Raw genomic sequence first — 12,761 nt, forward strand, 5'->3', positions numbered from 1 at the left:
TAGATACAAGTGGATATTAATCTTATCGCAGGTACCACACACACTATGTTAAAGGTGCAGAAGAGCACAACACACAAATTAAGATACCTGAGGCTCAATTATTTTTAACTGTTCATAACCTTTTTAGGGGTGATAAAGGTTAAATAGAACAGTTATTTAAAAGTGACAAATATGATCCACTAAGATAACACTTTAAACACATTTTAGTTTTTTCTAGGCTGGATTCTTGTGTGGCTATTTACTGTACAGGAGTTTGCTTCTGTATTTCTGGAACTAATTACAATTATTTCATTTCTCAGAAATAAATATATGCATTCCTCATGAATCTCCCATATCATTTTGTACAACTTGTTTCTTTCAAAATGTCTAAGTATATTTGCATCTTAATACCCCAAGTCTTAGCAAGCACACTACAATAAGATGGTAGCTTTATCCAAAATATATTTCAGTGAAAAAGTTATCCAGTCTATCCATTTGGTGTGAATCATTTTTGCTTGCTTGTTTTTAAAGTCCACTCACCTACTAGCCTGCTTTCTTTCCTTTGACCTAGTTTTATTCCCTTCCATCTCACTTCCCAAACCACTTTGTTTCTACCAGTCCTGGGATAGAGATGTTTTGTCCAGTTCCAACTTGATTTTGAAATGTAAAACAGTGCCACAGAATAGATTTTAACAATAGGTATTCTGCAGTGGATCTGGCTATTTATATGAGCAATTTGCCAGCTAACAATCTTGCAAAGGAATGACAGTCACATTTGGAGTGGAGCATTGACTAGTTTAACAAAAGAAAATTGTATTGGCACACACTGTGGCTGGTGAAAGATTTACTTCTATAAAAGCACCACGCATCTAATCAATATACTGATTTGGGAACTGTTCTGTTTTATTTTGCGAGATGGAGAAACCAGACAGCAATAAATTAGATCTGGAAACTACTCTGCTCTGTAATTAGCTTTACAAGGAATACCATTTGTGGGAAGTCAGCCTGCCCTGTTTCTGAATGACAAGTTATCTGCCTTATTTAAAAATCAAGGTTAGTTGTATTTTTAAAACATATGCATTGCATGGCAGCAAATTTTAATCTGTTCAGTTATTTCTATGACAAAAACATTGTGCACATCTCTTAATCTCTCTTTGCCACATTTTCCCCATCTCTAAAATGGGGATAACACCCACCATTATAAGATGCTTTCAGATCTTCAGATGAAAGATGCTATGCCAGTCCAAAAAGTGTTTTGTTTTGTTTTTGGTTTTTTTTAAGACCATTTATTACCAAACTAGACTTCTAACAAACTTTAGATAATAAAATATTTTGTATATAATATATTTTTCCCCACTTTGATAACCCCCTTAACCCCATTTACAATGGCCCCAATCTATTACAAATTCAGTCTATCAAATGAGCCGGTTGCAGAGATATCCAACCATCTTTATCTGAAGCTTCTACTGCAGCCGCTACTTAAAACTTAAGACTGTTTGTCATCATACCTCCCATGCAAGGAAAGGGACTTTTTTCTGTCTGGGCGTCATGATTGGAAGAAAGAGGTGAATTAGACCTTGTCCACATACAAAAACTAAATCACTTTAATTATACCAGGATACCCTCACTAGGGTGGATGCAGATATATATATGAATAATGGCGTACATAGCTTATTCCTGTAGTGAAGGGGGAAAAGCTGTATTGATATAAAACCACCTTAATATCAATCAATATAACTCCATCTACACTAGTGGTTGCACCTATTTATTTCGGTACAAAAAAAAAAAAAAAAATCACTCCTGCTAACCACAATAGTTAAATTTGTATAAAAGTTGAGAATGGAAAAGGGCTTTAACTCTTCCTAACACCTCTGACATACAATTGCAACCACCTGGAAGTTCTCTCAATCTCCAAGATTACTGCTGCAAACCAGCCACTTTGTTTCACCACCACCCATCTGCATCTTTACCCCCAATATACTATTATTCTCTCTGCAGAGAGCAGCCTGAAAACACTTTGTGTCTCTGAAGTTCATAGCTTCCTGCTCAGCATACCTATGAAAGAAGAACTGAAATCCTGAGAGGAGAATTTCTCCAAATACAGAAAGGGAGTTTTCAGACTCCAGTATCTAGAGTACTCTACCATGCCAATACTCTTTCAAATGCTCCTATTACAGAGGGGTTTCTAAATCTAAATAGCATATTTGTCCCAAATCCTGCTCCTCTGAAGCAACATAGCACACAGCATTGTGGGCCCTGTTTTATGCATGATACGTGCTACAGAAGGCACTTTCTTGACACCCCTTCATCTTGGCATACATGCTTTAAATATGCTCTCTCTTTCTTTCTACCCTTCTTCAGCTGACTGGGTCACAGTTTCACTCTAAAAAGCAGTGTAAATTTTCTTGTGCCAGTCAATAGCCAGTCAATGAAATTAATGCTGCAATTGGTGCTTGTGAAGCTGTTTGCCAGGTGTCTGATTCTACACAAAGCCTCAATTCTTAGCTCCAAGTGTCATATCTGTACAGACTGGAATTAGAGCAAAATACGAACAGCAAGTATGCCACAGCCAACATCACCCCTTTGGTTTCAGTTTTCATTTGAACAATGAGGGCTGGGGGGACAGAATCTTCTTCAGTTCTTCCCTCCTCAGACTTTTGCTGGTAAGTCATGCTCTTCAGATAAACTTTACCCCATCCCATTGATATCTAGGATTCTCACTCTGGAGGGTACCAAATGTTTTACTTGCTATTAAAATGGATATGTTAAGTATTATGACCCCTTTGGACAAAAGAATAATTCATCAACAGCTTCACTGAAGGTACCAGGTTTATAATTTAAGTAGGCAGCATGACTGTGTGTGCGTCTGACTACATGGCAGAGGTCTGCCCATCTGTCTGTGCACGTCTACATCACCCTCATATGGAAAAAAAGGAGCAGAACAGCTGTGTTATTGTTCAGCCCTTTCTTTTTCCAATCACTTTTATGCATAGTTCATGGACTGGATTTAAGGTCAATGATTTTTATAACTCACTACCTTTGCTCAAGAATAGAATGAACATTCGACAAAAAATTATTTTTCTTTTGTCCTCAACCTGTACATTCAAATATTAATTTAATTGAACAAGGACAACTGCCTTTCCCCTCTTTCTCCAATTCACGGTCTCACCTTCTTTGCACTGACTATGTACAATTTTTGTTCTGTTTGCACTGGCCTACCCTCACCTTCAGTCTGGGAGTAGGCAAGGTTAATTTTTATATCTGATTCCTTTCCTGTTCCTGAAATGTTTTTAATACTCTGATCACATCAGAATTGACTGAGCTATCCGTATATGATGTTCAAAAATGTAAAGCGTCATAATAGTTAAAATACAAATTGTCAACATACAGTGTCAAAATATACAAATTAAATATTCTTAAATCAAACTAATTAGTTCTCAAGCAGTATTTTTTTTTTAACTTTGCTTATCTGTAAATTTCAATTACCACTGATGGAAAATGTTTGTGTTTGTTTTTATGCATACGGTGAAATCAACATTTATCGACATTTACCAATAAAAACCTAATCCTTCCAAGCCTAGTTATATTATAAAGAAGTTCATATTTTCTGCATACAGTAACATCTCAGCTTGCAGAACACTATCAGTGTTCCAAATACAAAACCTAATGAGAGACTACTACAGCTTCCAAGGATTTCTTGTAGAGCTTTTAGACTTTTAAAATCAGAAAGATAGAGGATATCAATGCATACTGCTTCTTAGCTCATCATCTCTGCCATCTGTATAAATCCTCTTTTCAGAGAGTGAAGTCAAGATTCAGCACACACATAAGCTACTGAAACTCCATCAAAGAAAATGAAAAGGTATGTGCTCACATTAGAACTGTATTTGGCCCTTAGCCTCAACATACTTGAAGATGAGACTCCATTAAACTGATCAGAACGATTGGCTGTGTGCATCTTCCAATAGTGAAAAACAAACAAAAAAACCCCAAAACAGCTACACAACATTTAATTGCAGTTGCTGGTCTAACTTGTTTTTTGGAAGTTGGAGTCTGAATTTGAAGCTATTACCAGTATGCACAGTGGGCCAAATACTGCAGTTCTTCCTCAGGCAAAACTCCCCTGAAATCAAGGAAACAAAGCAATGAACTGTTCTTTTGTTTGCTCCTAATATTTAACAATGCTGCTTTAACAGACACTGTGCATCTAGCATAGTTTTGACAAAGAATCCTAAACATCTACAGGCTACAGTAAAATTATCCAAAAAGCCTGGGTGTCACCAGCAATGTTCTGGGGGAGTGGGAGACTACAGGGTTAAAGAAGTTTGTCAACCAGTTCTCTTGCTTAGTTAGAGTGCATACAATTTGAGGCCTTGCCTACACTTAAAGTTTTGCTGCTTTAACTTTACTCACACAGTTAAAGCAACAAAATACCTCTAGTGTTGATGCAATTATACCAGCATAAGAGTGCTCATACCTGCACATCTTATTCCAATTCAGCAAAGCAAAATAAGCTATCAATGTATATGCTGATAAACTGCATTACACTAGGGTTTTTACCAGCATAACTATATATCAGCAAAAAAAATTAAATAAAATAAATCACACCCCTTAACAACACAGTTATACTGGTAAAACTTTTTGAGCGTAGACCAGGCCTGAGAAATGGACTGTAGGAATTGGTCCATTATGAATAACTTCACTGAGATCATGAATGGGTTGCTTATTCCAAGATTCCAATTTTACATTGTTTAAACACTTTTCACTGTAAAATGACAAGTTATACAATTCATAGGAGGTGCATGTGTTTGCAAAATTACACTGTTGCAGTCTCATGCCCCTCAGCCTTTTGACATAATTTATCTCCCTTTTGCCATGAGACTTTCAAGATGCTCTAGGCTTCAGTAGCTCTCTCAAGTGGACAAAAGTTGCATCAGTGAGATTAAGTCATTTTTAAAACTAAAAATTAAACTTTTTAAGTTAACTAACTAGAGGTATGATTCTAAGCCAGTTTGATAATACCAGTGCAAAGCCCTGTGTGAACACTATTTTTGGTTTAATAGTTGCTTGTTTTGATTTAGATTGAACCAGTTCCTGGCTAATTTAAACTAAACTGTAGTAAGTTTGATGTAAACCAAGATAAGAGAGTAAACACAGCCTTTTGTACCAGCTTAACTATATCACTAAAAAAAAAAAAAAAAAGTCACATCTTTGTACAACCTGTGCAGCTTTCTAGATGAGCCCAGGGACCCTATTTGCTCCCAGTTTTCCTCCTCTCTGACCATTCTTTCAACATCTCCTTTGGTGGGTGGTCCTCCACCTGTCACTCCCCTCCATTTCAACGTCCTTCAGAATTCTGTTCTTGGACTCCAAAATCTCTCCTCCTCCGTCTGCTCTAATAGGAATGGGAGTCAACAGTGATCCCTATCGCCTAGTAATCTCTTGGAACCGATGTCAAGTGTCTGGGCCAGGTAATAGAAATTCTGGTAAAAGACTGCTTTCTATGTTCTGCACACTTACATCATGTAGTTCTATGTCTTCAACTGTCTCTCTGCCATAGATGAGCCACAGCCAACTCAAACTCAAAGGGAAAAAAACCTGAGCTCTTTTTCTTTCATTGAAAAACCTCCCTTTCTCCTCCAATGGTGAAAATTCCATAATTCTCCCTGCCACTTAGGCTAACAAACCAAATCGTTTCCAATTTCCTCTTTCTCCCATTACACTGATATCAGTGATCTGATCATTTTTCCTACTGTACCATCTCCATCATCTGTCCTTTCTTCTCCACTGCTAACACCAAAACCCCTGCCCAGGCCCTAATGATCTCACATCTCAACTACAGCACCTTCTTCCTCCTCTCCAGCTCACTGACACTCTCACCTTGCTCCCTCTAATCTGTCCAGAAGAATGCAGCTACAAACTGACCTACTGTCATACATAAAGATGGAAAAGAACCATCTAGATTAGATTACCCAAGCATAGGGTGTAGAGAGAGAACAGGTATATGTCTACACTGCAAACACTACAGCAACACAGTTGCAGCTACACTGTTATAGCATAGACACTACAGTGACAGAAGGGGTTTTCCATCACTGTAGTAAATCCATCGCCTCTAGAGGCAGTAGCGAGATCAATGGAAGAATTCTTCCGTCAACCTAGCAGTGTCTGCATTGAGACATAGGTCAGCTTAACTGTCTCTCTCAGGGGTGTGAATTTTTCAGTTTTATGTATAGACCAGGCCTAGGAGAGGGCAGAAGGACAAAATCCCAAAGGACTAGACCAAAGGGACCACCCACTATAGCAGTGGTTCCCAAACTTTTCTCTGCCATGGCACACCTTGATACCTATTATTATTTTGAGGCACCCCACCAGAGAGTCTCCAAATGAACTCATGAATATTCATGAGCCAATTCAGAACCCTTTGAGTAGTTTTTCAAAAAATTCCATGGCCCACCTGCTCAGATCTGATGGCACACCACTAACGACACTGGAAGAACAGTCAGGGCAGTAGAAGAATCAAGAGATCACAAAGTCTAATCTAAAGGTAAAATTTTCTAAAGCATCGACATGACAAATCGTAAATCACATTTCAAAAGTGATCTAGGCCAGGGGTTCTCAACCGGTGGTACGCGTACCACCAGTGGTACGTGGAAGACGGCTCCGTGGTACGCGAGGCAAAACCTCGCCGCCGATTCCGCCGCTGAATTGCCCCCCCGCCGCCGCCGAAAAAGCTCACCGCCGCAGAATCCCCCCCCTTGCCGCCGCCGAAAAAGCTCGCTGCCGCTGAATGGTCCCCCCCTCCAGCCAAATCCCCCCTTACCACCGGCGAAAAAGACTACTGCCGCCGAAAATGGTCAAACGGCGGCAAGGCTTCGGCGGAGGGTATTGATCCCTCCACGGAACTCGACCTATTCACCGAGTCCCACTCTGGCCAGGTACAGTCAGGTGAAGCGGTACTTGACCTGACTGTACCTGACCCGAGTGGTACTCGGGGAAAAAAAGGTTGAGAACCGCTGATCTAGGCAGTAAGAGCCAGATTAACAAATTAATCTGTGTGTCTAAAGACTGGAATCTGGTCTACACTTAAATCTTAGGCTAACACAGTTACAACACTCGCTGTGAAAAAATCCCTGGACCTACCTACTATTACCTACTATCACTTAGGGAGACAGTATAGACTGCTTCTACATTATGGGATTACAGTGGCACAGCTGCTGTAGTGCCCATGGTGGAGAGTTAGGTTCCTAACTTCCATTAATTCTAGAGATCTGGACTTTGCTCTCCATCCAAACAGACTTTCATGTAGGTCTGCAACATCTTAACTACTGCAGTCTCCTCCTTTCTGGCCTTGACAAAATGTTATCCCTTTAAATTTATTCAAAATACTAATTTCATTGGTACTACTCATATAAGTAAAGTTACATACAGGCTTAAATGCTCATAGGAATGGTGGTCTAATTCACAACATTCAGACTGTCAGTCTTTTAATCAGTGTGATCTGCAAAACACTAAATCAAAAGCAACTCTAAGGCAGTCAAATAGGAATTGTGAAATATTATTGTATCTACAAATATCATGACATAAAAATATTTATCATTGTAAAACAACAAGAATTTATATGTAATTAACATTTGAATCTAGGAATGTTATCCATTGCATCCAGTGTATGAGGAAAAGGATGATTAAAAGCAAATGCTGTGTTTTATTAAAGGCAACTACGGTTATCCCTTTATCTCAGTTATACTTCTTCAGACTTCTCCAGTGCTCATCCTACTGATGATTTTAACAATTCTGACTCTGACTCAAGCACTGCCAGTAGGGAAATGACAATCATTTATCTTAAAAATCTCATCAGATAAGGAACGGGGGTGGAGAGAGAAGGGAGGAAGAGATTAAGGAAATGTAACAGAGATAACTGTGGTTGTCTTTAATGAAATTTGCTTTTATCACCCTTTTCATCTTTCACAGGCTGAAATGGGTAATATATTCCTAGATTCAAATGATGAAGCCTGAGGCTTCTTGATTTGCTGCTCGTTTTGTTTGGTTTTTTGGTGGGGTTGTGGGGTTTTTTTTTTGTTTGGTTTGGTTTTTTTTTTTTGGTACTAAAGATCCGATTACCTGGCATGAGACAATTGTACCCAGTTTTGATTTTATAGAGACTTTTGGTTTAGAATGAGGGCCCATGCCAGAAGAGGACACAGCTGTCACTTCAGATTAAGTTTCAATGTAAACTGTGTTTATGCATTTTGGCTACTTGTTTAACAGCGTTCACATTTAAACAGCCACAGCTTTGAAGATAGCATCCAATCAAGATCAATGGGTGAAATAAATACTCCTATTGTTCCTGTTGCTTCAGTCTATCTGGACTGTTGACTCAATGAGGCAGCTGTGTATAAAAAAATCTTTGCAAAAGAGCTGGAAAACACACTGAAAAGGAGAATTACAGCTGGGGATTCACAGGTATTCCACCACTACTGCCCTCATCATGGCCTTGTTCTCAACTGTGACAGTGAAAAGAGTCATTTTTACCAACAAATGGGCTGAGTTTCTATCAACTTCTCTCCAACTGGTTGGCCTGCCTCCCTGGAATACCAGGACAATAGAATCAGCTTGTCCTGCCTATAACCAGGTGCTATGTCTGGTATAGCTTCCACTAGAGTCAGTACCCAGTGGGCGTTCCAAACAGGAATGATGAAAATGAGAGCCATTAGAATGTATAGGTTAGTCTGCAAACATAAGATCCAGTCTGGAAGTCCTCATTTAGAATTTCTCAGTTTTTGCTACCACAGAACCTCCATCAGTTTCAATTAGATTTTTGTCTAAGTAAGGGCTGAGTAAAAACAGGTTCAGATTTTGAAGTCAGTTACACGAGATCAATGGGTTACATCAGTTAGCTACACTGATGTAAGGGACATGAGAAATTGGACCTGGGTAAGGAGTTCAGGATTTGACCCATAAACAAGACACTTCCTGCCCCGAGTTTAAAAAATTTAAAACTTCTGGAAGGCATCATCATTGTCTTGTAAGAGGTTCTATCTATCCTAATCTGGTCTCCATTACCATTCTGTGTGAGCACCACATAATCTTTAGCCTAGTTATCCTCAAAACAGCCCTTTGAGGTAGGTAAGTACTATAATCCCCATTTTATGGAAGTGATTTGCCCAAGGTCACACAAGAAATTTCTGGCTGAGCAGGGAACTGAACCTAGGCTTCCTGAGGCCCAGGCTAGTACTCTAACCAATGGACAATCCTTTTTAATCCACTAAGGAAGAAGGGGTCAAAATGTCTTTAGATACCCCATGTACCTAGCTGCCTCTGAACACAGCCCCCATAGTTTGGTTTGTTCTCTTTTAGAATTTTCTTTTTTCTTTTTCATGAAAGTTTGGATTCAGAAAGCCCTGTCAAAATTGGAAGAATCTATGGATTTTCTTCATCCTCAGATTTGGTTTTCCTTTGGGTACTGAAAAGGCAATTTCATGCTAATAATCTTTAAGACGTTTCAGTCAAATTTCACAGACAAGAGAGTATTGTAACTGCCCTCCTGCAGATTACTAGTGACCCATGAATGACTGCAGATTGGCTCTGTGTCCCTGCCCATCCTGATACACTTAATAGCAGCACTTGACAGTATCATGGGGTTCTAATAAACTTAAGATAATCCTTTTATTGAGAAAGAGTAAAATGAGACAAGCTTTCATAAATCATATGAATAAGCTGTCATATAGGCCATGATATGTGATTCTAAAAGGTGATTTATTGCATTTAGATTTTCATTCTAAGTAGCCTATGTCCTCAGTAACCATGGAATTCTAATAACTGGATTTAAACCCATGCAACCTCCCTGAAATCAATGAAACTGCATAGGGTGAAAGTCACAGCAGAATGTAGCCCTGGAAGTTTTAAGTAAGATTATCAGGTAGCTTTCTTGTTGACTTCACTTCTTCTCTCACGTACTGTGGATTCTCTTTGGATTCTGTTCTCATTTCTTTTTGGATTAAAATAAAATATTAGTCTTAGTCTTTCATAACAAATTCTCACATAATATGGTGTCATCCACAGTAAAGTCTGTGCGTGTGTTCAGATTTAGAGAGATAAGGTAGGTGAGGTAATATTTTTAATTGGACCAACTTCACACAGGACCAATTTATCCTGCATTCAGTTACTCCCATGGGCCATCTTGAAGTCATATAAAGGAACATTTTATTTTCCATGAAGACAATTACGCTGGCAACACCTAATTTATTTGGCCAGCCCTTCCTGAACAATCTCGCATCTATAGTGTGAAACAGGTCCAGTCTTGAACACCAGTGATTCTCTTGCAGAAAAACACACACATCATTGCTTAGATTGCATTTGGTCAAGTCATCATGTAAGACAAATAGAACCTAGGAAGATTATTTTTAACTCAAAAATTCCATTCACATTTTATTAGAAACAGCCTACATCATCTCAGGAGAATGGCTAAATTAATTCCTACATCAGCAGAGAGATAAGAAAAAGCATGGATCAGCATCTTGTGATTATGCAGCAAGAATACAGGTCATCAGTACAGCTATAACATGGGGTGATCTGCACAAATGAGAGCAGATTTAAAAATGTAGTCAAATACTAATATAAAACTAAACGTTTATTAATATGCCTTCAGTTTCTTCATTTGCTTTAGTCTGTTTTTTCCTAATAGGAGGCCACTTGCTTTCCTGAGGACTTGATTCTGATGCCACGGCTGCTGGGTTGGCCTAAAAACCCTAACGTCCTTAGGGGAAAGGTCCTTTTGTTGTCATGCTGCCCTTCGGAATTCTTTGTTAGCAGTGGACCAAGAATGCAAGGTCAGTATTTTCGACCAGGCTCACAAATCTCTCTGCAGTATTGCTGTTCCCCGGGAAAAACCTATTTACTTTTAAATCATTCTGCCATGAAAAAATAGTGAGGTTTTCAACCAGACGTTGATGACAGAGCTCTCCCTGGCTGCTGCAGGAGTGCACACACGTACCGAGCTTCGGGCTCGCCCCTGGCTCTTGAGCAATCAAGTTTAGCTCAGACATTTTGATTTAAACCAACGCGAACACACAGTCGGTCCCGCCTGCAAGCAGCAAGGCTGCCCCTGTTCTGAAAAGCATCCGCCGCTCTCATCCACACAACTTTTGCTAACAGGTGGTTGTTGCTCCCTTTTAAAAAGAAAGTCTCTTGTTCCTCCCCTGCAGCAGCCAGTGTAAGTCCGCTGCACCCACAGCGCCGCACGCACCTTGGAGAAGCCGTAACACACACACACACGCACACACACCATGGGCAGTCCCTACCCAGACCGGCCCGCAACAACTGCGCCGCCAGCTACCAAAAACCCGACCCCGCCTGCTTCCGGGAGGCGGCTGCAGGAGCCGAGCCCCGAGCCCCGCAGCATTTTGTAGGAACCGCGGGCTTGGTTCGGGCCGAGGCAGCTGCCAGGCAACACGCCGGAAATCGAGCGCAGCCTCGGGGCGGGCGGGCCCCGCTGGCACCTGCAGGGCTCGCCCGTGCAACACGCGCGCACAACCCTCCGCCGCCCCGGGCTGGGTGAAACCTGCCCGGCCGCGCCCCCGGGACCCCAGACCAGGAAGATCGATGCGTCCCCAGCCCGCCCGCACGCGGGGTGGGGACCCCCCTTCCAGGCGGCCGGGGCTGGGCGCAAGAGACTGGAGTGGCCAGGCAGCGGGCCAGGGCTCTGCAGCCTGGCGGGGCCGCAGATGCCGGCTGCTTTCCTCCTGCTTGTCCAGCAACCTGCCCGGGCGGGGCGGGGGGCCGCGCGCCTGCCGCCTGGCTCCCGCGGGAAAGTTTCGGAACTTGCGGAGGGCAAGTTCCCTGCCGCGGGGCCAGCGGAGGGATGGGGGGGGGGGAAGCACTTACAGCCTCTTCTCCTGCGGCTCCAGCTGCCGGTGCATGGCCAGGGAGAAGCCGAACAGGCTGCCCGGCTCCCCGCGCCGCAGGATCACGTTGTCGGTGTCCAGGTTGAAGGCGGAGGCGAGCCAGGGGAGGAGGGACAGGTAGAGAAGCGTCTGCCGGGGGGCCATCGGCTCGCACGGCTCCGGCCGGGGACCAAGAGGGGAGCGGGAACCTGCTGCTGCTCTGTGCCCCTCCCCGAGTGCGCCCGGCGCTCCGCAGCCGCTGCTCCCCTCGCCGCCTGCCACACGCTGAATGAGCCCGTTGTTCTCCTGAGACTCCCAGCCTGGGCTTTGCACTAAGTGACGAAGAGAGCCGAGCCCCGCCTCCCCCAGCCATGCCGGGTCCCGGCCCTGCAGCCTTCAGCCTCTCGCAGCCCTGCCCTGCCCTGCCTCCGCCTCTCCCAACCCCGCGGCTGCCCTGCCCCTCTCCCAGCGCTTCTCCCACCCCTCAACAGCCCCACAACGCTCTCCCAGCCCAGGAAAGCGCCACTATAAGCAACCTCTGCAACCGTCCAGAGCTTGGAACCGATCCCAGTCCTGCATGCTGCCCTCGGCCTCTCCCCACCAGCCTTTCCCAGGCTCCAGCCAACCCGCACAAGTCCCCCAATCCTTCAGCAGGGTCTTGTTGTACCATTCCCTAGGTCAGGTGCTGCAATCAAGGGTCACCTATAAGGAAGCTGTAGCTGGCTACTTATTCCCAGTTCCTTGGTCAAAGATTCTAAAATGGAAATTGAGTAAATTGGCTTTCAACATAAATTAAGTGACAATAACTCCCAGGTTACCCCAGTCCTGTGTATCTGTGTCCACCAGGTGTATGGGAAAACAGAATTAGAGTAGGGCTATCACACAGAGCAACACACTGCACAG

General features: G+C 42.6%; 1 protein-coding gene across 3 annotated transcripts in view; it reads right to left on the bottom strand.

The window, feature by feature from the left end:
• Window positions 1-12,299, bottom strand: part of ITGA6 (integrin subunit alpha 6) — a 61,500-nt gene extending 49,201 nt beyond the window's left edge. For all 3 annotated transcript variants that reach the window (XM_067549236.1, XM_067549238.1, XM_067549237.1), the window contains exon 1: window positions 11,860-12,299. In XM_067549236.1, the coding sequence (XP_067405337.1) occupies window positions 11,860-12,023 (164 nt within the window). In that variant the 5' untranslated portion in view covers window positions 12,024-12,299. The remainder of the gene's footprint in view (window positions 1-11,859) is intronic.
• Between the last annotated feature and the right edge of the window lie 462 nt (window positions 12,300-12,761).

The sequence above is a fragment of the Emydura macquarii genome, unplaced genomic scaffold, assembly GCF_026122565.2.
Source record: "Emydura macquarii macquarii isolate MOO-44397 ecotype Brisbane River unplaced genomic scaffold, CSIRO-AGI_Emac_v2 contig_1253, whole genome shotgun sequence".
Lineage (NCBI taxonomy): Eukaryota > Metazoa > Chordata > Testudines > Chelidae > Emydura > Emydura macquarii.